Source organism: Plecotus auritus, assembly GCF_963455305.1.
Source record: "Plecotus auritus genome assembly, chromosome: 13".
Taxonomy (NCBI): domain Eukaryota; kingdom Metazoa; phylum Chordata; class Mammalia; order Chiroptera; family Vespertilionidae; genus Plecotus; species Plecotus auritus.
Genome location: NC_137779.1, coordinates 12,827,723 through 12,854,714, shown reverse-complemented (window position 1 = coordinate 12,854,714; position 26,992 = coordinate 12,827,723). Strand labels below are relative to the sequence as shown.

The following is a 26,992-nucleotide window of genomic DNA, read 5'->3' as shown; positions in this document are numbered from 1 at the left end:
ATTTGCAAGTTCTAGGATTTTATGTAAGTGGAATTGTTTAAGCATGTAATCTTTTTTAGCTTAGCTTCTTTCACAGTATAATGATGCTGAGGTTTGTCCACGCTGTTGCAGACACCAGTAGTTCCTTCCTCTTCCTTTTTATTGCTAAACAGAATTCCACTGTTCAGATATGCCCCAGCCTGTTTATCCATTTACCCGCTGATGGACATTTGGGTTGTTTCCAGCTTTCTGCTTTTCCAAATAAAGCTGTCATTAACATTTGTACACAAGTCTTTGCCTGGATATATGTTATAATTTCTCTGGGGTAAATGCCTAGATCATATGGTAAATGTATGTTGTTAAGATATTGCCAAACTGTTCTCTTTTTTTAATATATATTTTATTGATTTCAGAGAGGAAGGGAAAGGGAGAGAGAGAGAGAAAGAGAGAGATAAAAACATCAATGATGAGAGAATCATTGATCGGCTTCCTCCTGCACGCCCCCTACTGGGCATCGAGCCCACAACTCTGGCACGTGCTCTGACTGGGAATCGAACCGGTGACCTCTTGGTTCGTAGGTCGACACTCAACCACTGAGCAACCAGCCAGGCCCCAAACTGTTTTCTAAAGAGTCTGCACTGCCCTAGCTGGTTTGGCTTAGTGTATAGAGTGTCAGGCCTCGGACTGAAGGGTCCCAATTTCGATTCTGGTACCTCAGTTGCAGGCTCAATCCCCAGGGCGCGTGCAGGAGACAATCAATCAATGTGTCTCTCTCACATTGATGTCTCTCTCTCTTTCTCTCCCCCCCTCACCCCCCGCCTCTCTTCTACTCTCTCTAAAAATCAGTGGAAAAATATCCTCGGTGTGGATTAAAAAAGATAAAGAGGCTGCACCATTTTAAATTCCCACCAGCAGTGTATGCAGGTTCTATATGCTCTAAATTCTTTGGTCAATCTTCTTGATTTTAACTAATATATTGGGTGTGGTTTAAATTTCTATTTCTCCATTGATTAATACTTCTAGTCATTCGTATCTTTTTTGGAGAAATTTTTTCCAAATCTTTTGCCTATTTTTATTTTTTAAAATATGTATTTTATTGATTTCAGAGAGGAAGGGAGAGGGATGTAGAAACATCAATGATGAAAGAGAATCATTGATCGGCTACCTCTTGCACGCCCCCTATTGGGGATCGAGCCTGCAACCCGGGCATGTGCCCTTGTCCGGAATTGAACTCAGGACCCTTCAGTCCACAGGTCAATGCTCTATCCACTGAGCCAAACTGGCTAGGGCTCTTTCACCTATTAAAAAAAAATATTGGGTTGTCTTCTTATTAATGAGTTGTGATAGTTCTTTATATATTCTGGATACTAGTCCTTTGTCTAATATATGTGTTGCAAATAGTTTCTTTTAGTGTGTGGCTTGCTGTTCATTTTCTTTAACAGGATCTCAAAGAGCCAAAAGTTTTAATTTTGATGAAGTCCAGTTTATGATTTGTTTCCTTTTATGTTCTGTACTTTTTATATCTTATCTAAGAAACCTTGTCCCAAGGGCACTTCTTGTAACATTTTACATTTCTATAGGACAACATGGTTATGGATTATTTATTTTACTTAAAGTGAACTTTTTATAAGTGGGTACAATCTTTTTAAAATGGCTATAAAGAGAGTCCAAACTGTTTGATTACATATTTGCAATGTACAAAAGCTGCTGTTAGAAGTCAGGACACTGGCCGCCCTGCAGAGGGGCCAGTGGCTGAGGATGCTTCTGGGGGGCTGGGAATGCCCTCTTTCTTTAAAATTTAAAAAAATATGTTTTTATTGATTTGAGAGAGAGAGAGAAAGGGAAAGGGAGAGCGAGATAGAAATACCCATGAGAGAGAAACATCGATTGGCTGCCTCCTGCCCTGCTGGGGATGGAGCCCACAACCCGGGCATATGCCCTGACCTGGAATCGAACCAGCGACCTCTTGGTGCTTGGGTCGATGTTCAATTCACTGAGCAACACCAGCTGGGCAATGCCCTCTTTCTTGATGTTTGTGACAGATTTATCTAGCTGCAAACTTACAGTTCATGTTCTGTGTGTTTGTTTACTTTCCAGGATTGTGTTCAGCTGAACCAGTACACACTGAAGGATGAAATTGGGAAGGCAAGTATCCTAGGAGCTAGGATGTGTCAGATACTGTGGGGGGCAGCCATCAGAGCTGGGAGTGGGAGAGGAGTCCTTGGAGGCAAGGGTGCGGGCAAGGTTTTGGGCTTCATGGTCTTACTTGTTTTTATATCATAATACTAATGTGTTTCTGCAAAAGCACAGAGAGTGTCCAGAGAAATCCCGTATCACTATGGTGATAGTTATATCATCCCCATATTAGTGTTGGTTTATTCTCCCCTAAGGTACTCTCACATCTGTTTTTGCTTTTGTTTCAGCCAATGGGCAGTATCGTTACAGGGGTCAAAAAGTCACACGCCACTAGAAGGGGTCAATGGGGGAAAAAAAGGGGGGACATCTGTAATACTTTCAACAATAAAGATAGATTTTGAAAAAGCTCACAGGCCAATAGAGAGCTAATAGAAATGAGCAGAGCATGCTAGGTATGGCAGCAGGGAGTGGTGAGGTCTATGGCAAACTAACATATGGAAATGATTATTGGCTTCATATGGCCAGATCGTCTGAGGCTGGGAATCTAGATTCTTATATCCAGTCTTTCTGTTTTGGCAGCTAATTCAAACTTTCTAAAAACTATAGATCCAACAAAATGCAATTGCAGGGCGGCTTTGGCAGGTCATCATTTGTTATTGTATGTCATGGTCCTCTCCCTTTCTCCAGGGCTCCTATGGCGTGGTCAAGTTGGCCTACAATGAAAATGACAACACCTACTATGTGAGTATTCACATCCCTCTTCACCCCCATCCTTGTCCAAAAACAAAGACCTCCTTTTCTTTTCTTGTTTTTTTTTTTGTTAATCTTCACAAGAGAATATTTTTCCATTGCCTTTTTAGAGAAAGTAGAAGGGAGGAGAGAGACAGAGAGAGAAACATCAATGTGAGAGAGACACATCGATTGGTTGCCTCCCACACGTGCCCTGACCAGGGCTGGAGATGGAACCTGCAGTGGAGATTCATGCCCTTGACCGGGATTAAACCTGGGACCCTTGTCTGTGGTCCAACACTCTATCCACTGAGCCAAACAGGCTAGGACAAGACCTTTTCAGCACTCAGCTTCCTAGAAGGTTTTCTTAGCTGTTGTGTCATTTTATTGTTAGGTCATGTCCATTTTGTGCATTAGGAAGGAAGTGGTATTTCTGTTTTATAGATGGGGACATACGGAGGTGAAGGGATGGCTCAGGAAGAATGAATGAAATCAGCAGACGTCTCATATCCTTACTCTGGGCTGCCATTTCTACATCCTCCATAGCCCTAAGAACCAGGAGGTAGTGAGCCAAACAGCCCTTGTAGCTGAGGTTTAGAGTCAGTCCAGTGTGGTTCAAATCCTGCCTCTTTCCTGTGCCAATTGCATGACCTTGAGCAAGTGGCATAACTGCTAAACCTCACTTTTCCCACGTGTAAACCAGCCAGTCCTAACCCATCACCCCAGCTCACTCACGTCTCGTTCAGTAGCAGTGAAGCCCACGGCTTTGCCCTTTTAGCTGGGGCAGCTGACCTGGAACCCTAGAAGCACCCTCAGGGCTGGAGGGACCCTGGGGGCCCAACCTCCATAGAACCTGCTGCTGCTTGACCCCTGCTGGTCACAACATTGTCCCAAAACAGCCATGGAGCCAAGAGCTTGGGCAAGCCTATGCGAGGAGGGAACTCTCCCGGCCGCTCTCCTCTGTGCTTTAATCCGGACGTGGGGTCTTTTCTCCCACAGGCGATGAAGGTGCTATCCAAAAAGAAGCTGATCCGACAGGCGGGCTTTCCACGTGAGTTTGGTGGGCCTTTCTCTTAGGTGCAGGGGCTGGGGCAACACAGAGAAGGTCCCACTGAATGGTGTCCCCTACAGAGGGTGCACTGGGCCGACACCCCAAAGACAGCGCTGGGCCTCCTACTGAGGTTTTTAAATTCATTTTCATTAATAAAAAAGTATTTAACATAATGTAGGTTACAAAGTCAAAAAATCCATTAGAGGAAAAGTTTGTCATTTCCTCAGAAAGTTAAACATGGAGTTACCCTATGAGCCAGCAGTTCCACTTCTAGGTATCCGCCCAAGAGAATAAAAACACACGTTCCCACCAAAGCTGGTACGTGAATGTTCATAGGAGCACTATTTGTAACGGCCAGAAAGTGGAAACAACCCAGAGGTCTGTCAGCAGATGAATGGATAAACAAAAGGTGGTCTGGCCAATGAAATATTACTCAGCCACAAAAAGCAATGGAGCGCTGATTCATAGGGTCACACAGATGACCTTGAGAACATGATGCTGAGTGAAAGAAGACAGACACAAAGAGGTCACATGGTGTGCGATTCTGCTCCTATGAAATGCCCAGAATAGGCAAATCCATAGAGAGAGCAGATTGGTGGTTTCCAGGGGTTGAGTGTAAGGAGAGTCGGGGAAGACTGCTAATAGGTATGGCGTTTTGCGGGGGGCCATGAAAATGTTCTGGATTAGATGGTGGTGGTGGTTGCACAACCTCACGAATGTACTAAAAACGATTGATTGACAGGTTTCGAAATGGTGAATTAACAAAATTTAAGTACCAGGAAGTATTTGAAGTAGAGCTACCAAAAAAGTACAGGAGGGTGTATAGTGGAGAACAGCAGTTCTTGCTGTACGCCTCCGCCTCCCTCCAGGCAGCCCCCACTTCTCACTCTGAGGAGCTGGTAACTGGGGCCTGTGGTCAGAGGATAGACCTGCAGGTGAGTGTGTCATAGGCTGCTCCCCACCAGCATGTCAGCGTGGGCCACAAAGAGAAAGGCAATACGAGAAAACATAAACCTCATCCTATCACAGGACCTGGTTTATCCTGCTCATCTGAACTCCAAGTCAGATAATATCTTGTGCCATTACTTCCTGATTTATCCTTTTTTGTTGTTGTTAATCCTCACCTGGGGATATATTTTCTATTGTTTTTTAGAGAGAGTGAAGGGAGGGCGTGCAGGGGGGGGGGTGGGAGGAGAGATGGGTTGCTGAACCCGAGACCCTCTGGTGCTCAGGCCGAAGCTCTGACCACTGAACCACTGGCCAGGGCCGATTTATTTTTGACATCTACCTCTGACTTCCTCTGCAGTCCATTTCTAACCTCCCTTTCCCAACCAGCCGATGCAGTGTTTAGCTCCTCTCAACTACGTGTGTCTCTTCCCTCCTTGTTCCAACAGGTGTGGCCAGTGCTTCCTGACTCCTTGCTTTGTAGGAGGAGTTTGTTAGTGCCCTCCCTCCCTTCCCTTCGAACTCCTCTTTACACCCCACTTCTGGCACCGGTACCTTGCTTCCACTTTTCCAAACACGGTCACGTCTAGGTCTAGTTCTGTGACTCACGCTTAGATGCTGGCGACCATAGGGTGTGCAACATTATGAGTTTTAACCATGGCTCTTTCCATCATTGTGGCCTTTTGACTGTCCGTCACCACAGGGCTAAGCAATGAACTATGCCTGCCTTTGTGGCATCATCTTTTTTTCCAAAAAATATGCTTCACGAATTTGAGTGTCATCCTTGCACAGGGGCCATGCTAATCTTCTCTGTATCGTTCCAATTTTAGTTACGTGCTGCCAAAGCGAGCACGTGGTATCATCTTTTGCTTTTGTTTTTTGTCTCATCGGCTCTTACATCTTTTCCTATTTCTGGCTTCATTTTCTGTCTCTGATGTTTCAAGAGTTAAGGAGATGAGAGGTAATGCTTTTGAGCCCCAGAGAGGAGCAGGGATTGACTCACCCTGATACGCTGAGATTGCCAAGCCAGACCCCAGCCTTCTCCATCCCTCAGTGGAGTCCTGACTCTCACTGGAGCCTGGGATGGGAAGGAGGGATTAACAGAAGGCTGAGCAACAGGACTGTGGTTCCAGCCTTGCTGATTTTCAGCTGCAGAAGAAACAGATGAGGAGGAGGCTGTGTAAAGCCCTGGTGGCATCTGTCACTCCAATGCTGTCCCTAAGATGGTTTGTGTCTTCTTTAGGTCGTCCCCCGCCCCGAGGCACCCGGCCAGCCCCAGGGGGTTGCATCCAGCCCAGGGGCCCCATTGAGCAGGTGTACCAGGAAATTGCCATCCTCAAGAAGCTGGACCACCCCAACGTGGTGAAGCTAGTGGAGGTGAGGTGGGGGCGGGGAGAGACACCAAGGAGGTCTGGCTCTGTTATTACACATTGGTATTTTCCAGGGAGAGCCACGTCACCTCTGATAGCTTATCGCAGGGCTGAGTAGTAATTATTACCCCTGTTATTTCATGCAGTCCTTACCCCTCCTAAGACTGTCGCTCCCATTTTACAGATGAAGAAATTGAGGCTCAGATGGATACTCAGGCTTGCCCTCCACTCATTTCTGTCACGTTGAAGCTGGTTCTCTTTCTACCACATATGTGTGTGATTGTAGCACAAAAGCAGCCACACACACGTAAACAGACGGGTCTGGCTGTGTTCCAACATGGCTTTATTTACAAAAGCAGGCGGTGGGCTGGGTTTGGCTGGAGTTCACCAGCCCTGGCTCCAGACAGCAGTTCTCTCACTTCGGTTTCAGGACTCGTTTGTGCTCTTAAAAATGATTGAAGAACCCCAGAAGCTTTTGCTTATGTGTAATATTTACTAATATTCACCACATTCGAATTTAAAATTGAGAAATCTAAAGTTATTTATTTAGAACAAGAGTCCTACTTCATATTAATGTAAGTGATAGCTTTTTATGAATAATAACTATATTATTTGAACAAAAAAATGGAGTTAGAAGAGAGGCATAAATTTACTTTAAAAAAAACCACCTGATTTCAGAGAGGAAGGGAGAGGGAAATAGAGATAGAAACATCAATGGTGAGAATCATTGATCGGCTGCCTCCTGTGCACCCCCTACTGGGGATCAAGCCCACAACCCAGGCATGTGCCCTGACCAGGAATGGAACTGTAATCTCCTGGCTCATAGGTTGATACTCAACCACTGAGCCCCATGGGCCGGGCATAGTTTTACATTTTTGCAAATTTTTGTTGTCGTTAATGTCTGGCTTACGAGAAGATGACTGGATTCTGGTATCTGCTCCTACTTTCAACCTGTTGTGATATCATGTGTCATGCGGTTTCTGAAAAGGTGGCGATAGTGATCAGATGGAAGCAGAGGCCATGAGAAGGAGAGAGAGAAAGTGCTGTGGCATGTCCAAGCTGGGTGGCATCATGTCCTGCTGGGGTTGGGGAGAAGGGGGGCAGGATTTGAATTTTCACCTTGAGGACCCATTTAGTTGTCTCCTAGGAGACAGGTGGGGTTCTTATTCAACCTGAGACATTTCTCAGGGAGGAATTTGCCCCCTCCCTTTTGAAACCTTTCTGTGTGTTTTGGACCCTTGAGAGTTTGGACCCTTGTGGTCGTGTCGTATGCTGCTTCCTCCCCATTCATCTCTTTCTTCTCTCTTCCTCTCCCTGCTCCCGTCTCCACATGTTCCATGTGGCTGTGCCAACAGGTCCTGGATGACCCCAATGAGGACCATCTGTACATGGGTAAGACTTGAGCCCTTGCCTTCTGCCACCCTTGCTCAGGCAGCTTTGACTGCCAACGCCGTGGCATACTCTTGAGGCAGCCCCTGGCCCTGTCATCTCCCTCCAAGGACAGCTTCTCCTTTCCCACTTCAGCTGGGCCCCACAGTGAGCCCCACAGAAAGCCGCGCCCCTGATTTGGAGCAAGAGGTGGAAGGGAGTTCTTGCTGGGACTTTCTTTATCTGCATGTCCTATTCGCTCATTTGCAAATATTTATTGAGCAACTACTATATGCTGGGTACTATTCTAGGCACTAAGGATGCCGTGATGAGTAGGAAAGATGAGGCCCTACTCTTAGGAAGCTGACATTCTACTTGGGGATGACAGTCAACACCTAAATAAGCCAGATAATCAGCTTTACACAGATGCTCTGAAGAACGTTAAATAGGGTGATGGGAGAGAAAGATGGAGGGCCCACTCAGATAGGAGCTAACCATGAAGCACCTGAATGTCAAGGGTACAGCCCTGCTACATCTGGGGAAGAGCATTCCAGGAAGAGGGAACAGCAGGTACAAAGGCTGGTGGGAGCTTTGTGTGTTTGAACAAAAATGTGGCTGGGGCAGAGTAAACCAGAGAGAATAGGTGGGGTTGAGGGTGAAGGGTATGGGAGACCATGGTGGGGCATTTGGAGCCTTGGCGGGGAGGGGCACAGAGGGCCTGGGCACTGCACACGGAAATGGAAGGACTTGGGCGTGTCTTCAGAAGCCTCGTTTTTTAAAAAAATAGGACATTGGGCAGCCTTCAGTGTAAAGGCTGATGAAGGAAAGAAGGACAGGACTAGTTCAAAACTGAACAGCAGGCTGTTGGGCCCCCGAATAGGTGATTAACAGGTCACATGTCCAGATAATGTTTGGTTTGGGTAGGCATTCACGAGAGTGGTGCAGAGAGGATTTTTCACTTTTTTTAAAAAATATTTTTTTATTGATTTCAGAGAGGAAGGTAGAGGGAGAGAGAGAGAAACATCAGTGATGAGAGAGAATCATTGATCGGCTACCTCCTGCACGCCCCACACTGGGAATCGAGCCCCCAACCTAAGCATCGAGCCCACCACTGGGCTGTGCCCTGACCGGGAATGGAACCCTGAGCTCCTGGTTCCTGGGCTGATGCTCAACCACTGAGCCGCACCAGCCGGGTGTTTTCCACTTGGTAAGGTGGTGTTGTGACAGGAGCCAGGCTGACCTTTGGTATTTGATTCCATTGGTTTTGGAAACCTTTCCAGGACAACCCGTCAGCCCGTAGGAGGTATCAGCAAGGGTCCCGCGGCTGCAGGCCTGACCCCAAAGGGTGGAGGACATGACCAGCATTTCTAGAGATTAGAAACGTCCCACCCACCGCTCTGCCGCAAGCGTGGTTAAACTGTGAGCGACTGAAAATAGACCTGTTTCAGCAGGCCAGCTTCCCCCACGCCAGCTGATTTATGGTGCTTGGGTGGGAGGGAGGAGGCGCAGAAATTCATGAGGCAGTTCTTGAGAGTTGAGACTTATATAACCGAGGCAGGAAAGGCCAGCGCTGAGGGGCCAGCGCTCCTGTCTGCGGCTTTACCTTCTGTGCTGCCGCCCTGGCTTTTAGCCACAGTCTGAAGCCAGGGCGGATCTGCCCTGCCTCTGTTTGGCTCAGTGCTGGTTGATGAACTTAAAGATGGGAAGGGGCCCTGGGGGAGTCACGTTCCTTTTCTGGGTAGAACTTTTAAGCCTTGTTTTCGTCTGAGGCTTTGGCTCTTTCTCCTCGGCCACCTCAGCCCTTGGAGAGCCTCGGAAAACGTTTTGGTTTCTTCCGTACGTTGACTCCAACGTGGGTAGATGATTCTAGAACCACAGACAATTCCATCTCTACTTGATTTTGAAACTCACTATGCTATGTTTTCACTTCCTAAAGTATAGGGTCATATTCCCAGTTCTGTTTGTCCAAGCAGAACAAAATTAAAATAATTATACCACGTCACTCAGTAATTCCACTCCAGGGTACATACTCAAAAGCATTGAAAGTAGTTATCCATAGAAATGCTTGTACATGAATGTTCACAGCAGCATTATTCACAGCAGCCAAAGAGTAGAAGCAGTCCCAATGTCCATCAGCTGATGAATGGATAAACAAAAGGTCATCTCTCCACACAATGGAATAGTATGCAGCCACGAAAAGTAATTAAGTATTGATAAATGCTACAACATGGATGAAAACATTGTGCTGAGTGAAAAAGCCAGACACAAAGAGACAGTATTGTAGGATTCCATGTATTGGAAATGTCTAGAATAGGCAAATCCATGGAGACAATGCAGATTAGTAGTTGCCAGGGGCAGTTTCCATATACACAGGGCTGACACGGGGTGCAGCCTGTGCGTGTCCTGTGAGTGTGAGTTCAGAAGGGCTCTGTTAGGTAGCTCGAAGTCTTGGTTTGAATTGAGAGTCGGGAAGGGTTCGAGGGCCATCTGCCCAGAGTGTTGAGTTGGAGCAATATTACCAACTATTCTTGGTCTGTCACCGGACACAGCCCAGCAGCTTGGAGAACTGGGGAGGGGCTGTTGAAACCTGTTCATGCTAGTTTCTTTCTTGTATCGAAACTTTCCTAGAGTTTTTAAGACCCCTGGGGCTATTCTTCGGGCTGAAGTAAATCGACATTGGGGTTGCGTCCCTTTAGACTGACAGAGTTTAGTCAGTCACATCCCTGGGACCCTGCCTGTCTCCTGTCTCCCTGCTTTGCTTTCTCTGAGGGGTATTTGAGGGTACCGCCAGGTTGGGGTCCTAGGGACATCAGAAATCTCTGACCCTTAGCCTCCCTTAGAAAAGGAGGACGTAGAGTAGCTTGGTTTAGTGGCTGCTTCTCTCTCCTGTCCCACTGCTGGTTTCCGTGCTTCTTGGTGCTTTCAGGGGCGGTTGGGAGGGGAGGAGGATGGCGAGGAAGGTGGATTTCCACTACCCAACGTAACAAATTCCCCCTTCTCTTCCCTGCAGTGTTTGAACTTGTCAACCAAGGGTGAGTGTCCCCAGCCCTGGCCGGGCTGCTGCCCAGAGCTTCCTGGGCTTGTGAAGCTGAGCGAGGTGATGCTGGGCTCTGCAGTAGAGAAAGCAGAGGCTGGTGTCGGCTTTGCTTCTCATGCGGGTGTCGACCTTTCAGGCCTGTGATGGAAGTGCCCACCCTCAAACCGCTCTCTGAAGACCAGGCCCGTTTCTACTTCCAGGATCTGATCAAAGGCATTGAGTACTGTAAGCGGGGCCTGTGAGAGGAGTCTCTCCCAGGGGTGGGCAGGAAATGGGGAGTTTCTTATTTTCCTCCTAGAGCTCAGGGAGGTGGGTGGGAAACAGAATTGTGTGAGGAGATGCAGAGTCAGGGGAAGCTGCAGAGAACCCGCCTGTGGCCATGCCGCTGGCAGCAGAAACTGTTCCTGCCACACAGGAAAATTGGGAACTATGGCAAGAGTGTCCTGTTAGGGGCTCTACTTCTATTGTCCCTTATGCTCAACAACCCTGAGAGGGGGATCCTGTTTATCTCCTGGAACCTTAGTTTTCTCATCTGTAAAATGGGAATAAAGTGTCTCTCATCAGGACTACCATCAGCCAGTGCACATCAGTAGTTCTGATTGGCAGGTGTTTTCTGATTCTGGTTGTTAAACATTTTGACTCTTACCCATGCCTATCCCATTAGGATTGTGTAAGCGGGAAGTCGTTAACACAGGGTTAGGCCCCAGACTGGACATTCAACATAGGAAGCTGCTCCTCCCATCCCCATGTCATTGTCGTCGTCATCATCATCATCATCATCATCATCCCCCCTATCCACACCCCCACTCCCAACCCCACCCCCACCCCAGAAATGCAGTTGGGTCTCCCAGACTATAGGACTGGCCTCCCCTGTGGGCTAACATCCTGGCAGGAGCAGTTAGCCAAGCCCCCAGTCTTGCTTCATGGTTCACACTTCAAATCGACCTGTTCTGGTCATTGCTGGTGTGATGAGCAGGTTGAGTGTAGACTTGTGACAGTCGAGTAAATGAAAATATATTCGACTGTCACAAATCTTGAGTCTTGAAGCTGGGAGCCAAGCTCCACAAAAACTCTCCATGCTCTGTCACTGGGCGACTTAGGTCCTAATTGCTATTGGCATTTGGTGTTTCCCTCCTCCTTTTTGAGGACGGGGGAATGTCCTTAGAGACCCCCTTTTCCCCTTATCTTTCAGCGCTGTGAGTGTCCAGCAGATCTTGGAGCGGGGGAGGATAGGCAGGGGATGGAGCTGTGGGAGAGCAGAGGGGTCCAGCCTGTCTCCACCTCTGGGCTGTGTGGGCCACATGAACTCCTCACGTGGTTTTCTTGCCCCCTCTCCCATCTGGTGTCTGTCTGCTTTCAGTACACTACCAGAAGATCATCCACCGGGACATCAAACCTTCCAACCTCTTGGTCGGAGAAGATGGGCACATTAAGATTGCGGACTTCGGCGTGAGCAACGAGTTCAAGGGCAGCGATGCGCTCCTCTCTAACACTGTGGGCACACCTGCCTTCATGGCACCCGAATCTCTCTCCGAGACTCGGAAAATCTTCTCTGGGAAGGTAGGTTTGGACCTGCCAGAGATGCTGAGTTCTGCCTGCATTCGGGTCCTCTCAGTTATAAGTGGCAAAAAATCCAACTCATGGTGGCTGAAACAGTGAATCTATTAAATCACGGAGATGAGCAGGGTGCATTTGGCTTCGGGAGGTGGTTAGATACAGAGATTCAAATAGGGATCCATCTCTCCATCTTAGGTCTGCTTTCCTGAATTGGTTTCCTCCCCAGATAGGTTGGCCATCAGCAGCTCCAGGCTTCTTGCTATCAGTTTACCAACCTCCGTGGAAAGACTGTTGGTCTTCTGAAGAGCTCTAGCAAAAATCCTGAAATTGGCTATGATTGGCCCAGCATGGGTCATGTGCCCATCCTTGACCCAATCACTGGCTGGGGGGAAGTGGTGCTCTCATTGGTCGATCCTGGGTCATGTGCCTACCCAGAGGCTGGGGGCAGGATCAACCCCACCTCAACTCCATGGACTGAGTCCAGGAGAGGTGGTTCCCCAAAGGAAAGCTGGAGGAGTTGAGGCTGGACAGGCAAAGTGGGAGGTGCCCTTCACCACCATTGTCCCCTCACACGAAGCTCCTTTTTTTTCTTGCAGGCCTTGGATGTTTGGGCCATGGGTGTGACTCTCTACTGCTTTGTGTTTGGCCAGGTAACAGGGTGGGGGTGTCCTGCCTCCTGAGTGTGGCTCATTTTAATTTCCATAATTAGATCTGAATATGAAAAAGGATGCCTTCCCAAATGTACATTATCTATATATGATAGTCATATCTGTGAAAACATGATCTTTTAAAACAGAAGGATTGGCAGAAGCTCTTAGAGGTTGTAAATAATTGATAGATTTAGGGCAAGGACAGCAAATGCTGTACTCTCCCCACTCCAAAACCGAGACAGACATCACTAATCAGTAACTGCACTTTTTCTCCTGAGCCCGATACTGCTTTGATGTTCTCAACAGGGTCCCTAGAAGCTGTTTGTTGGAGGCATAGAATTAGAGCGGAAGTTAAAATCCATTTGGCATTTTTAATTTAGGGAATAATGTTTTTTTCTTTTTTTGTCCTTTTTTTAAATAGTATTGATATTTAGGGGCTTCTATTTTTAAAAATATGTTTTATTGATTTTTAGAGAGAAAGGAAGGGAGAGGGGGAGAGAGAAACATCAATGTGAGAGAGAAACATTGATCAGCTGCCTCCACACACACCCTGACCAGGGGTCAGGCCTGCAACCTGAGCACGTGCCTTGACTAGGAATCGAACTGGCAACCAAACCGGCAACCTTTTGGTGCACAGGACAAGGCTCAACCAACAGAGCCACACCAGCCAGGGCTAGGGCTTCTATTTTTAACTCTGAAGTTCGGATTGATTATGTGAGCCATAAAAGCATGGATTTTCTGTGTTCATGAGTTTGTGCTCCTGTTGAGGAAAACTTAAGAAACTGGTCCTGTGCGGACATAAAGGAGTTTGTAATCTCCTCCCCTTACCCCAACGTTTAATCAGAAAGTTTCAATCACACACCAAAGTTGAAAGAATTGTACAGTAAACACCCATGCAGCCGCCACCTGGATTCTACCATAATCACCTGTCTATCCATCCTCAGTCTGTCTTATTTTTTTACATGTTTCAAAGTTACCAACATCTCTACACTTCTAAATGTTTCAGGGTGCAATCATTAGGTAGAGCTCACTGTTTATTAGTGCTTCTTTCCCGCCCCCCCCTTTTTTGGTAAAATTTACATACAGTGAAATGTACAGATCTTAAGTGTACTATTTAATGAGCTTGTCAAATATACACCGGTGTAATCCAAACTGCTATCTCAGGTTAGTGCTCTTAATGAACTCATTTTCCTTGGACAAGAGTGGACCAGGTCACTTTCTGAGACTTTCCCCAACCTTCTAAGCACTCTCATAACGGTTGCTTTTTCCGGGCTCCTGGGTCAGGCCCTCCCTCCGCTGGGTGAGAGCGTGGATTTGTCACCCGGCAGGTGGTGCATGAACAGACTGCGGGATCAGCCTCGTCTAGGCTTACACCCCAGCTTTGTGCTTGCCAGGCAGGACCTGACACCTCTCTGAGTTTCTACTTTTCTCTCCTGTCAAATGAGAATAATACTTACCATTCCTTATGGCTACTGAGAGGATCGACAGAAACCATTCAAGTACTCATTCATTCAACACGTATTTATTGAGCCTACTCGGTGCCAGGGATGTTCCTGGGCAGTGGAGAGACAGCAGTGAGCAAGACAGGTGAAAACTGTCATGCCTCTTGGAGCTGCTGTTCCAGTGCAGGAGTTAGACAACAAACACACACACATGTAATACAACGCCAGGGATAGGCGCTATGATGAGAAGGCCGGGGGGTGTGGGGGGCCTGTCTGCTTCAGACAGGAGCTCAGGAAGGCCTCCCTGAGAAGGTGCACTTGGATTCGACACCGGAATGATGGTAGAAAACAAGCCAGGCCAGTGTTGGTGGGGAGAACATTCCAGGCAGAGGGAACAGCCAATGAAAGGTTGGTCTTGAGAAACTTCAGTACGAAGCCTGGCCCAGACTAAGCCCTGGCCAGTCCCTGCTGTTACTGTGACGACTTCTGAGTTGTTCTTGGAGTTATCATTGTTCTAGGAGGTGGGTGAAGAGGAGTGTGTGGGGAACTGGCCTTTCCTGGATCCGGCCGCTGGGCTATTTATTTCTCTCCTGTGACCCATGTGGAGTGACGCCAGCACAGGGCGGCCTTTGCAGGACCGGTGTGCCAGCCATTGACGGCCGCTCTGACCTCTCTTCGCAGTGCCCGTTCATGGACGAGCGGATCATGTGTTTACACAGCAAGATCAAGAGTCAGGCCCTGGAATTTCCAGACCAGTGAGTATCGCCCGGCTGTCCCGAGTCACCTCCTGCTCTGAGCCCTGAGTGGTCCTGCGTATCTGACTTTCCAACTTCTGACGTGTCTCTCACCCGCAGCCCCGACATAGCTGAGGACCTGAAGGACCTGATCACCCGCATGTTGGATAAGAATCCCGAGTCGAGGATCATGGTGCCAGAGATCAAGGTACCTGGGGGCCACTGCTGCCCTGTGGAGTGTGTGCCGGCGGCTTGGCCTGCGTCGTCCTCTGCTTGGAATTGTTTGGCTCGACCCCGCCTTCGCCTCACATCCACAGCGTCATGCCCTCCTTGGCACCGCTGCCCTCCCATGCGCAGGAGGAGGGGCAGGAGGAGGATTTGGGGCTTGTGTTGATGTGATTGTGTAAGTGGGATCTGCTGCCAGCTGAGCAGCTAGCACTTCGATTGGCTTGGGCTGATGGCATCCACCCTCCCCGGACCCGACCGACCGGGGCCTCTTTGTGCTCCACACCCCGGCTGCCAAAGGCCTGGGCCCTTGCCTTGACCTTGCCCATCCTTTTGTGAGAAATTGCAGTGAGGGTGGGAGGAAGTTAGTGAACAATTTGACCCCGCTCTCCACCCTGGCCTGCTGAATTCCACCCTGTTCCAGAAAGCACTGTTAGGAGAGACACCCCACACACACACACACACACACTTACCCCTAACGCCCCAGCCAATGCCACACGCGCACATCTGGCTCGTTAGGAAATCTATAGATTTGCTTCGGGAACCCCTATGCACCTAGCTAACTAGCATTTGAAGAGGGGGAAGCCCAAAAAGTTACCGACGAGGGCTTAGACCCGAGGGGTGTGTAGGAGAGGCCGGGCCCCTGCCTGGGTCCTCTCTGTATTGTGCCCTTCCAGCTGGTCTGTGGTCATTGTGCCTCCCTGAGCCTCTGTTTGCCCTTCTGTAAAATGGGGAGGATGCTGCCTGCTCTGAGCTGAGCCTTCCAGGCATCAGGAAGAGATGCTGAGGAGTGATGGGTGCTCCTCAGGCAACTGCAGGTGGCAGATGCCAAATTGTAGTCACTTCCGCCAAGACCTGGGGCCAGATGGAAAATCCGGTCCGTGCACATCCCGCCTCGTAGCTCCCTCCCATTCTCTGTCCCTCGTCTCTTCCACGTTTCCCACCATCTTGCTCTCTGCACCCTCTGCTTGGCTTATCCACTTTCTTGCATGTCTGGCCTCCGGCTACTGCCTCTCCCCTCGTGCATCCCTTCCCTGTCCAGCCTCTGGGAGCCAGCCCTCACCCCTCCTGTCATTCGTTGAAGCTGCACCCCTGGGTCACGAGGCATGGGGCGGAGCCGTTGCCATCGGAGGACGAGAACTGCACGCTGGTCGAGGTGACCGAAGAGGAGGTCGAGAATTCAGTCAAACACATTCCCAGCCTGGCGACCGTGGTAAGGCGGGACGAACCACTGACCGAGAGCAGGGACAGAGAGTCACTGGGGCCGGAGGTGGACCCTGCCAGGACAGGCTGAGACTCAGGCAGGCGTCTGAGAAGCAGACGCTGGGCCTGAACGTCGGGGGATGGCTGGCTCTGCCCCAAACCCACTGCCACCAGCCTCTGGGCCTTGGGCGCACATCAGGCCAGGTGCCCGTATCTTCTGGCCTCGGTTCTATCTGCAGCCAGGTCCCCATGTACCGTAGAGAGGGGTAGTCCCCCTCCCAGGATCCCACTGCCCCTCCCAGAATTCCTGCTTTCAGAGCATGTTGGAAACAGGAGAAGAAAGACCAGGGCAGGTGCCAGGGATGGAGCTGGAGCCGAGGTCTATGGGCCAGGATTTTCACCTGGTGCATCTCCAGTCTCTAGAGCTAATGGCTTAGCTCATCTCACGTCTGCCGTGTGCGCAGCTCCCGGGCTAGCAGAGGGACTCCCACTTCACGTGCCGCAGAAAATTCTTCTCGACTCAGGAGGGTGGGGGTTTGATCCCGAGTCACCAGCCCCTTTTATGGCCTCACACTTACATCCTAACCCAGGAAGAAGGAGCCACAATGTGGAGTCCTCAGGCTTAACCTCGGAGACTCTGGGAGTTACCCACTTGCCAATCCCCTACCCATCAGGGTGCCTGGCTCCAGATGGGAGACCAGGACCCTCAGGGACCCGGATCCAAGCAGCAGTCCTGTGACAGAGTCCAGCTGGCCACCCACCATGGCCACCTCCAAAGCCCTGGGCTGCATTTGGCCAGCACCGGCACTGGTAGACAGGCAGGGCCCTGGGCTCCGGGAGGGGCCTCGAGTGACTGCCCCTGTAGGAGCCCAAATGCTGGCTCCTTCTCTTCAGCTTTGCACCTCTCCCCCCTGCTTCCTCACACACTTTCTCCTTCCAAATCCCGAGCCCCTTAACGGGCATCCATTCACATCTTTCTCCTCCTCCCCCACATGGAGCCTTTGCATGACCTTCACTGTTAAAAACTCACCTACACCCACTCACTCTTTCTCATCCACCCACTGCACCCACGTCCTGTGCCCATAGTGGGGCAGGTGGCTGGTGTCAGATCCTGGTGCCCACCATGGGTGATTCTGTTCCAGGCTTGGGATGTTCTTGGGAGTAGGTGTTTGCCCCTGAGTCTGAACTAGTCCTTGACTATTCAGGAAGCACTTGAGTGGTTTCTCAGGCCTGTGCTGGGAGCAGGGGTACCATGATGAATAAAACCAACATGGCACCTGCCATCCTGTAGGGGCACACAATCAACCAATAGATGTACTGTGTAACTGAGGGGCCTCAAGATGTATCCCTAAATGGGGACATGGGCCAGGTGATGGGTCACCTGGAAGAATCAGCTGTGCGCTGAGAGGTGTGAGAAGCACCTGCAGGATTTGAATTGGGAGCAGCATGATCAGGGTGGGCCTTGGAAAGATCCCATGTGGAGAATGGACTTTGCGGATGTTTTCTTGGTGCTTAACACTTGGGCAGGCGTGTCTCCTTGCCTAAAATGCAATCCCCTGAGAAAATGGTATCCTTGCATGTTGCTGGTGGGGATATGCAATAGTATAGTCACTGTAGAAAACAGCCTGGCAGTTCCTCAAAACATTAAACCTAGTTACCATGTGATCCAAGAATTTCATTCCTGGGTATACACCCAAGAGAAATGAAAACATTTTGTGTGGAAAACATGTCCACACAAAAACTTGGACATGTGTTCATAGCAGCATTATTCATAACTAGAGGCCTGATGCATGAAGATTCGTGCAAGAATGGCCCTTCTTTCCCCTGGCTGCCGGCACTGCCTTTGCTCCAGCCTGGAGCCATCTTTCTGCCTTGCTCCGGCCCGGAGCTGCCTTTCCACCTTCCCACGCTGCCCAGAGGCCTGGAGCGGCTGGGGTGGTGTGGGATGCCTGCGTCGTCGCCATGGCCGCTCAGCACCTGCGTATGCAAATTAACCCACCATCTTTGTTGGGTTAATTTGCATACTCCTGATTGGCTGGTGGGTGTCGTGAAGGTACGGTCAATTTGCATCTTTCTCTTTTGTTAGTGTAGATAGCCAAAAAGTAGAAACAGCCGAAATGTCCACCAATCGATGAATTAATAAAGAAAATGTATATCCATGCAAAGCAATATTATTTAGCCATGAAAAGGAATGGAATACTGATACAGCATATTATAAACCTCAAAAACATTATGCTGAGAGAAAGAAACCAGACACAAAAGGTCACATGCTGTGTTGTTCGTCTTACATGAAATGTCCAGAAGAGACACGTTCAGAGACAGAGCGCAGATTGCTCTATGCCAGGGACTGGGAGGCCGGGGATGTGGGGAGTGACTGCTAATGGGGACAGGGTTTCTTTGTGGGGTGATGGAAATGTTCTGAAATTATAGAGTGGCGATACAAACATACTAAAAACCATGGAATTGTACCCTATAAAATGGCGAGTTTTATGCTGTGGGAATTATATTTTAATTTTTAAAAAGTACAGCCCCCTTATGCCTGGAAAGCAATAGTTGGGGTTTTGTTGGTGTGGTCATAGATGGCTTTCACCGAATGTAGAGGCCTGGCCTTGCAGACGAGGCAGGTCGATGAGCCAGGAGGGCACATCAGCGATGGCTCAGGTGAGACACAGGCTCAGGTGCAGGCCAGCTCTCCTGTAGCACAGGGTCCCGGGGGGTGGGCAGGCCAAGACTCGATTATGACCTGACTTGAACATCAGACCAAGGAGTTCGGACCTTGTTGGCAGCCAGGGAGCCATGGGAGATGTTGGGAGTGGACCAATCAGAATTGGTGATGGCTTTGGCTGCTGTATCCCAGATGCTGCCCAGTGTCTCCCAAAGGCCACAAGCCCTGGGAGCCGACAAGGAGCTGGGGGAGAAAGGATGAGGGAGGGTGTTACCTGGACTCCCACCTCCAGGTGGCTGAGCCTCCTCTTCTCCCCTTCAGATCCTGGTGAAGACAATGATTCGAAAACGCTCTTTCGGGAACCCGTTTGACTGCAGCCGGCGGGAGGAACGCTCGCTGTCAGCGCCCGGAAACCTGCTCAGGTGAGTGTCCACCTGCCTTCCTGCAGTGGGTAGCTGGGGCCAAAGGCAGCGTAGCCCTGTGCAGCCCACTCTGCCCGGGCCCATCCTTGGAGCGGTTCCAGCTGGAAAGACGCAGACCCGGGCACACTGGGGCGGCCAGAGCGGCCCGGGCACGCTGGCTCAGCCGGCCTCCTTGTGCTCATAGCGTACCCACCCAGAGGTTTTGCCTTTCTCAGGGGGTTTCACTTTAACTGGGAAGCTTTTGACAATCAGAAAGCACTTTTGTGGCCCAGAAGCAGGCGTGCTTGATGGGGTATTCAGCCCTGTGCTGGGTGAGCAAGCCAGTATCCCCCATGAGGGACCCTACGTGTCTCGGCAGAGCAGTGTCCTCATGATCGCCCTGGCAACAGCTCTGCCAAGCTGGTATTTGGGGTCTGAGTGTCCCAGGGGTGGGGGACGGGCATCCCATGGATCCCAACCGTCCCTTCTCACTTCCCTTTTCCCTCCCCTCTGGCGATTCCAGCAAAAAACCAACCAGGGACTGGGAGCCCCTGTCTGAGTCCAAGGTAAAGCCTGCCTGCGCAGTAGCCTCTGCCGGGGCCGGGGGGCGGGGGCAGCTGCAGAGCACGGGCATCCCCACCCTGGTGGGCGGCGGACACGCCTTCCTGCTGCGCCCAGGCTCACCTTGGGCCTCTGGACCCAGGCTGAAAAGGAGGGCGCCAGGGGCTTGGACCCGGCGGCAGGCGTGCATGTAAGCTGGGCTGCAGGTGCATGGCGCTCCACCGGAATGCCCGTGAATTCACTCAGGGCCTATGACCCAGCCGGGCACCCACCTATGCTCAGGACCTGTCAGTGGCATTGGGGCTCCGTCCCAGGGCCCCGTGGCTGCCCCTGCTCTGGGTCGACCAGGCATGCTGTATGTGTGGCTCTGCCTGCTGCCTCTCCAGCATCCGCCCTTTCTCTGATGGTTAAGACCTAGAAAGTAAGTCCCCTTTCCCACCTGCTGCAAAGTTGTATAAGAGCCCTCTGCCCCTGGGGAGGGTGTAGGCCATCCCTCTTCCAAACGCAAACCGAGGTCAGTGTTAGCACCTCCTAGGACAGGTGAGAATGTCTGTCCCTGTAAGACTGACATGACAAATGGCACCTTTTCTGCCACTCAACCCCCAGTGCCTGGCAGGGTAGCAGTTCTTCCCACCGAGCCTGACCCACCACCTCAACCTCAACTGGGAGCTCTATGCAGCCATTTATGTGGTTTAAATGCAGCTTTATTGACATATAATTCACATACCATACAATTCACCCATTTAGAGTGTATATTTCAATGGTTTTTATTTTTATATACACACTTCTATTGATTTCAGACAGGAAGGGAGAAGGAGAGAGAGATGGAAACATCAGTGATGAGAGGGAATCCTCGATTGGCTGCCTCCTGCACACTTCCTACTGGGGATCGAGCCTGGGCCTGTGCCCTGACCAGGAATCAAACCGTGACCTTGTTCATAGGTTGACACTCAACCACTGAGCCATGCTGGCCGGGCTATTTTTAATTTTTTTTTACTTACAATTTGAGAGAGAGAGACCGATGTATTGTTCCATTTATTTACACATTCATTGTTTATCCTTGTATGTGCCCTGACCAGGGAATGAACCCGCAACCTTGGCACATCGGGGCGATGCTCCAGCCAACCGAGCCACCCAGCCAGGGCCCGGTGGGTTTTAGTGAGTTCACAGAGTTGTGTAGCCGCCCAGCTCCTCCATTCCCCAGCAACCACCAATCTACTTTTATCTTCTGTGGGTTTGCCTCTTCTGGATACTTATGTAAATGGAATCACACAGTATGCAGCCTTTTGTGTCTGACTTTCTCCCTCAGCATCATGTTTTCAAGGTTCATCCGTGGTGTAGCAGGTGTCAGTGCTTCGTTCCTTTTTACAGCTGAGAAATATTTCACTGTATGGAGAGACCACATTATATTTATCTATTCATCTGGTGAGGAACACTGTTTGGCTACCACGAATGAGTAATGCTGCGATGAATGTTCTTGCATTCAAGTGTCAGCTTTTTCTTGTTAGGAATTGGCTCAGGTGAAATTTATTGGCCACCCATACATAGAAGTCGGGGCTTATATGGTAACGTAGGAGGAATGCTTGTTTGGGGATAATTTATGCTTCTCTGGGGCAGCGAAGGCGGCAGTTAGCAATCAGAGCCAGTCGTCACCAGCCTGCGAGGCTGCCTCGGTCCCTGCCGCATGTTCCCATGTGTCCCTCCTACAGAAGCATAGTGGGCTGGCCTTTCTCTTCTCAACCTCAGTTTTAGGGTTTGCCTCCCATCTGTGTGCAAGACTGTCGTTTTTAGCCTTTCATTTTCAATGAGATCAAAATTGCAAGACATCAACAGACTGAAATTGGTCCAAAGGGCTTTACTGCCCCTTTATTTTCTCATCTGCAATCCCAGCAACCCCTGGGGGTTACCTGCCCTCCCTCAGCCCACAGGTGGGATGCTTTGGTTGTCCAAATGGTCCAGCACTCTGGACCTATAAGGCTTAGTCAGTCATTGGAGGCTTGGTCCCAAGTCCCATCTGCAGCAAGACGGGCCAGTAGGGCCGAAACCCAGGGCCTGCTTGGGCATCGAGGGACAGCCTCCTCCCTGGGAGACTTGACCCTCTTGTTTGGCAGAAACATAAAGCCAACGAGTGATTTTTAATCAGAGGGTTTCTTCCTAGGAATGTTCAGGCATCACCTTTTCCCTTCCCATGTGTGGGGGCTGTTTCCCTTCTGGCCAGCGGCACGTAATGGACACGAGTCCTGTGTGAGAAGCGCAGCGGCTTCTCTTAGGAGGGGCAGCTTTGCCTGATGGTGTCAGAGGGTTTGGGCCTCTGCTGAGGGGTTTCCCGTCACATCTCCATCACTCCACCCTTGTCCATCACCCCAGGCAGCCCTGGCTGCGGTGCTTCAGGATCTGGCTCTCGGGGACACAAGGACACCTTTCCTCCCACCAACATGGTCTGCTCTGGTTCCTCACATCGCCAAGAGGGGGGCCCTTCTCTCTGCCAGGGATGTCCCGTAGGCCTATTTGCTGGGGCAGTGCTGTTTTCTTTCGACAACTGGTTCCCGAAGGCTGGCTGTGTGCCAGGCCAAGCCCAGGCGGTCCTCACTATCCCCAAGAAGTTCACCTGGTGACAGGAGACACGTGTCATGGTTCCTGCCCTGCCAAGAGCCTATCGCCGAAGGGGAGGGGGGTCCAGATAGCCAACACCTTCAGTGGACACGCTGCGGAGCGGGGCCCAGGCAGTACTTGTCTGTGCCGCGATTTTAGGTGCCACGCAGACAGGTTTGCATGCATGTTTATGGTTCCTTGCTATTGTTGGCACGTGACGCTGGTTTTCCATTTACAGCGGGAATCCAGTCTCCTTTGAAAACTGTCTCTAAGGCCCTTCGGGACTGGGCTAGCCTGTTCGAGACTAGCTTCGGCTCTTCTGACCTAGAGCAGCCCTCCCGGGACTAGCTTCGGCCCGCGAGCTCGGCGGGCTCCTCGGGGCTTGTCTGGGCTCCTGGGGCTAGGCTCTGTAATTTGGGACTGGGCTTAGCTGTTTGGGAATAGGCTCCGCCCTTTGGGACTAGGTTAAAAAAAAAAGAAAGAAAAGAAAAAGAAAATCGTGTCTAAGCGAGAAAAAAGGGAGAGAGAATCTAGAAGAAGAGGTTGTGTAAATAACTTTGGACCTGGGGGTGCTGGTTCCGGGCTGTGCCAGCACTGCCCGCTCTTAACCTTGGTTTTCTGTTTGGTGAGCAGGAAGCACGGCAGCGAAGACAGCCTCCAGGGGCCCGACCCGCCCCTCGTGGGGGAGGAGGAAGTGCTCTTGTGAAAGGCGGTCAGCGTGTGGAGAGTTGGGGGGCCTTGGGCCCTGGCCACCGAACGCGCATGCATCCTCTGCGGCCAGACGACGCAGTGGAGTAGCTGCTGGACGCCCGTGACCTCGCATGCTGGGTGTCTTACCTCCAGGGCTACGCACCCTGCGTTTCCATAGCAGCATGTCCTACGGAAACCGAGCCCGTGTGTAGAGCCTTGCCGTCATCTCTGGTTGTTGTTTTTCCTTTGTTGTTTTAAAGGGGACAAAAAAAATACACACCAACCCACAAAACACTCCATGACATTGACCTTGGCCGCTGGCTGGCTGAACAGGCGGGTGTGAGGAGTTGCAGACCCAGAGCCACATGCATTTTGGGACAGTTTGCTTTTTAAAACGTTTTTATGCCAAAAATCCTTCGTTGGGAACCCGGAACCACGTCAGATATACTGAGAGGATGTGTGTGGGGGTTGAAAATCGTGAAAACTCAGAAGGCATAGCCTGCGACCACAGAGTGCGTTGCTGTATTTAAAAGGGAGAAGAGTGGACGAGACTTCTCATGCAAACCTCAAGCCTAAAACCACACCACCTTCCAGAACTGTGGACCCAAGGCAGCGAGTCAGGGCTAGCCCTCAGTAGCTGCGGGGAGCTTTGATGCAACTCTATTTGTAAGAAGGACTTGAACATTTTTTTATTTTTACTTTATTTTTTTGTGACTGGAATTGTCAGAAAAACAGAACGGGCTTGATGGTGAATTGTTTCACGGAGGCCATTGTCAACCCTAAAGGGCATTAGTGGTGGTGGTGGGAGAAGTTTTGCTTAAAGGACTTGAATGCATAGGGGGAGGCGGCTCAGCTCTCTTAGCAAATCTCTCGTTCAATTACAAAACCATCAGGGTGAAATCCTCTACTTCCATGGATACTACATGGCTTAAGCGTGAACAAACAAGCAAAAATGGTCACTTCTCCAACTAGGCTGAACGCCAGAGTAGTTCAGAAACCATCTAGACCTTCCAGGATCCAGTCCCTGGCTTCGGACGTGTAATGGGAGTTAGAACCCATGAAGCCCGCGCTTGTATATTAGCAGCTTAGCTTGTTTATAGCCTGTGTAATTCTAGACACCGAATGTTTTGTTCTCTTCTTAAATACTAGCTGAGTGTTGTCCTCAGTGAAATAGTTTATCCAGTTTCCGGGGGGCCGGTTAGGAAATAGTTTCATTCGACCGAGACGCAAATGATCATCCGTAGCAGCAACGCTCTGTAAGGATCCACACGAGGAGAACCCTGGGCACCCCCTTAGGGAAGGCTGTAGGAATCCAGAGCACTCCTCAGGGTCCACGGAACCGGGGCTTGGCACAGGACCTTCCCTTTTACAGTCAGAAGTCCAGAAAGAAAAGGTTTATCTATTTTGACCTTCATCTGATATTGGGAACTGTGGTTGCAGTACAAGCGGGACTTCTTCCAGAGCCACCTGTGGGTGAGTGTGATGGTCAAGGGTTAGGAAAACCGGGAGGACTTTGTCCTGGGAGATTCCGGTGCTTTGTGGAACCTGGGGAAACACTACATGCTTTCTGTAGTTTCTGTATGGTCGGCCTTGGTATGAGGACATTTTGCAGAGAGAGACAAGCAAGGACTGGTGCCCCTGCCCAGTGCATTCTCAGAGCCCAGGCATTCTTGGCATCCGTAGATCTTGAATGTAAGCTCTTGACTGTCATTTAGCCAGTCTTTTCTCGTGATCATATAACAATAGTACAGAATGAGGAACTGCTGGTTTCCAAAGGGCAAAGGATATCTGTCTGATGGAGGGCCCTCTCGCCTGCTTGCTTTCTTTTTGTACTTCCTCCTGCCCTCCCTCCTGTGCTTGTTTAAATGTCTGGGCTCCACCCCTTCCGGGAGCAGATGGGGCCTGGTTGGTTTGCAGTAAGCACCTTGCAGTGGTTGAAGTCAGTGGGTCCTTTGTTTGTCTCAGCTTTTTCGTGTGGACTCTGGCCTGGCGGGTGGCTCGTCCCACGCAGAGCTTCTGCAGAACTCCTGTGTCGACACAGCCGCATCGGGCAATGCCATCTCTCCCCACAACACTCTCGTGGCAGGTTTCACATTAGGCAGCACCCAGCTATTTCGGCGGTGGGTTGGGGGAGGCCCAAGTTCATAACTTTTTTTTTTTTTTACAAAGAAACACCAAAGAAAGCTGTGGAAAGGAACTGGCTGCCACCCCTAAAAAGCCTCAGCAGAGAGGGCTGTACCATGAGGTGTTAACTACCACTCCCTTAGAGCACAAACATTGGTTTTTCAGAAGCCAGCTCTCAGGAGAGGGGAAGCCATTAGAAGCAGCGGTTTCAGGTGAGCCAAAAGGCTGCCCGTCCGTTGCTCCCGTTGCTGGCTCATCTGTGGGACCAATTTGGTGTAAGCAACCTGTGGCCTGCATCTGGGCCTTGAAGGAAGCACAACTTTGCCATCTTTTCTCTGCCCTGTTGTACACCCCCCTCTATTCCACTGGCTTACCAGTGGCTCCCATAAAGCCTTATCTAGCCCCTTGTCAGCACTGGGGGCCCAAGAGGCTGTCTCCCCGCTAGCCTGGCCTTTCCTGTGAGTTAGGGCTCCTGTCCTCAAAGCCTTTCTGGACCAAGGAGGCGAATACCTGTGCATTTAGACACATAGGTTCGACCTGTCACTCTCACCCATCTTCCAAAGGGGAGCTTCACGTTGCTGGGGGGAAGAACCATGACCTCCACTTATTTCTAAGGTGCTAGGGAAGGTTCCAAGGTCGTCGGTCCCCATCTTCCCTCCAGCTTTACGGGCCAAGTTTCGTGGGACTGCTGATTTTTCTATTCTGTGATTGATTTACTGCCCGATGTTTCTGTTTTATTCCTGACCCTTTCGACTATGCATTTTCCTTTTATCAGGTGTACAAAGTTAAATACTGTGTATTTATCACTTAAAAGACATGAACTTGAGAAAAAAAATTAAGCCTTTGGTGTTTTTCCACAATGTTTAAGCTTCTCTGTAAACTTGAAATAAACAGCCAAAATGGTGCAAAGCCGGCCTCCTTGGGATTTTTCTGTTGGTCGTTAGGTCAGCACTCTCTAGGACATCTGTCCTTACGTCTGTTTTCCTTCCTTAGGTCGACGTGAGAGCAAATGCCAGGTCAAGGCTAATGTATCCAGCATTACGTTACGCATCCCTAATTTAAGCATGTCCTGGTGTCTTGCTCAGAGTGTGGTCCCCAGACCAGCAGTGTCAGCTGCACTGGGAAGTGGATTAGAAATGCAGACGCCCAGGCCTTGCTTACCCAGGATCCCCAGGTGGCTGGTCTGCACGCTGAAGTTTGAGAAACACGGCTCTAGCAGGCAGGCGATTATTTGATTTTTCTGGTGGAGATCAAACAGGTGAGCAGCTACGGGAGCAGTTTTCATGAGACATCAAACACCGCAGTGGGTAGACCTGCTACATGACATTTCACAAGGTAGGTATTACTAACCCCATTTTATGGGTCATCGCCTTTGCCCGAGTCAGTGTTTTACAGCATTTCCACCGTTGCCAGTTTTCATGGCGTCTGGAGGCTGTTTTGGAACGAATGGTTTCTCTGCACTAGAGGCTGAGGGTGCTTGCTTGGCTTTGCACCTCCGTTTTCTGTTATCAAAGGCAGCAGATGAAGTCTGAA

At 50.2% G+C, this 26,992-nt stretch overlaps 1 protein-coding gene across 8 annotated transcripts in view; it reads left to right on the top strand.

The window, feature by feature from the left end:
* CAMKK2 (calcium/calmodulin dependent protein kinase kinase 2) overlaps positions 1 to 26,992 on the top strand; it is a 45,722-nt gene that overhangs the window by 16,601 nt on the left and 2,129 nt on the right. For 2 of the 8 annotated variants that reach the window (XM_080650639.1, XM_080650640.1), the window contains 15 exons: positions 2,077 to 2,124; positions 2,803 to 2,856; positions 3,844 to 3,895; positions 6,084 to 6,217; positions 7,566 to 7,602; positions 10,589 to 10,610; positions 10,752 to 10,840; positions 11,976 to 12,175; positions 12,769 to 12,822; positions 14,946 to 15,019; positions 15,119 to 15,206; positions 16,308 to 16,436; positions 19,413 to 19,513; positions 20,016 to 20,058; positions 23,279 to 26,368. In XM_080650639.1, the coding sequence (XP_080506765.1) occupies positions 2,077 to 2,124; positions 2,803 to 2,856; positions 3,844 to 3,895; positions 6,084 to 6,217; positions 7,566 to 7,602; positions 10,589 to 10,610; positions 10,752 to 10,840; positions 11,976 to 12,175; positions 12,769 to 12,822; positions 14,946 to 15,019; positions 15,119 to 15,206; positions 16,308 to 16,436; positions 19,413 to 19,513; positions 20,016 to 20,058; positions 23,279 to 23,443 (1,290 nt within the window). In that variant the 3' untranslated portion in view covers positions 23,444 to 26,368. Of the gene's footprint in view, positions 1 to 2,076; positions 2,125 to 2,802; positions 2,857 to 3,843; positions 3,896 to 6,083; positions 6,218 to 7,565; positions 7,603 to 10,588; positions 10,611 to 10,751; positions 10,841 to 11,975; positions 12,176 to 12,768; positions 12,823 to 14,945; positions 15,020 to 15,118; positions 15,207 to 16,307; positions 16,437 to 19,412; positions 19,514 to 20,015; positions 20,059 to 23,278; positions 26,369 to 26,452; positions 26,795 to 26,992 lie in introns of those variants that run through there. The other 6 variants (XM_080650643.1, XM_080650644.1, XR_013959576.1 and 3 more) reach the window with 5 other exon arrangements.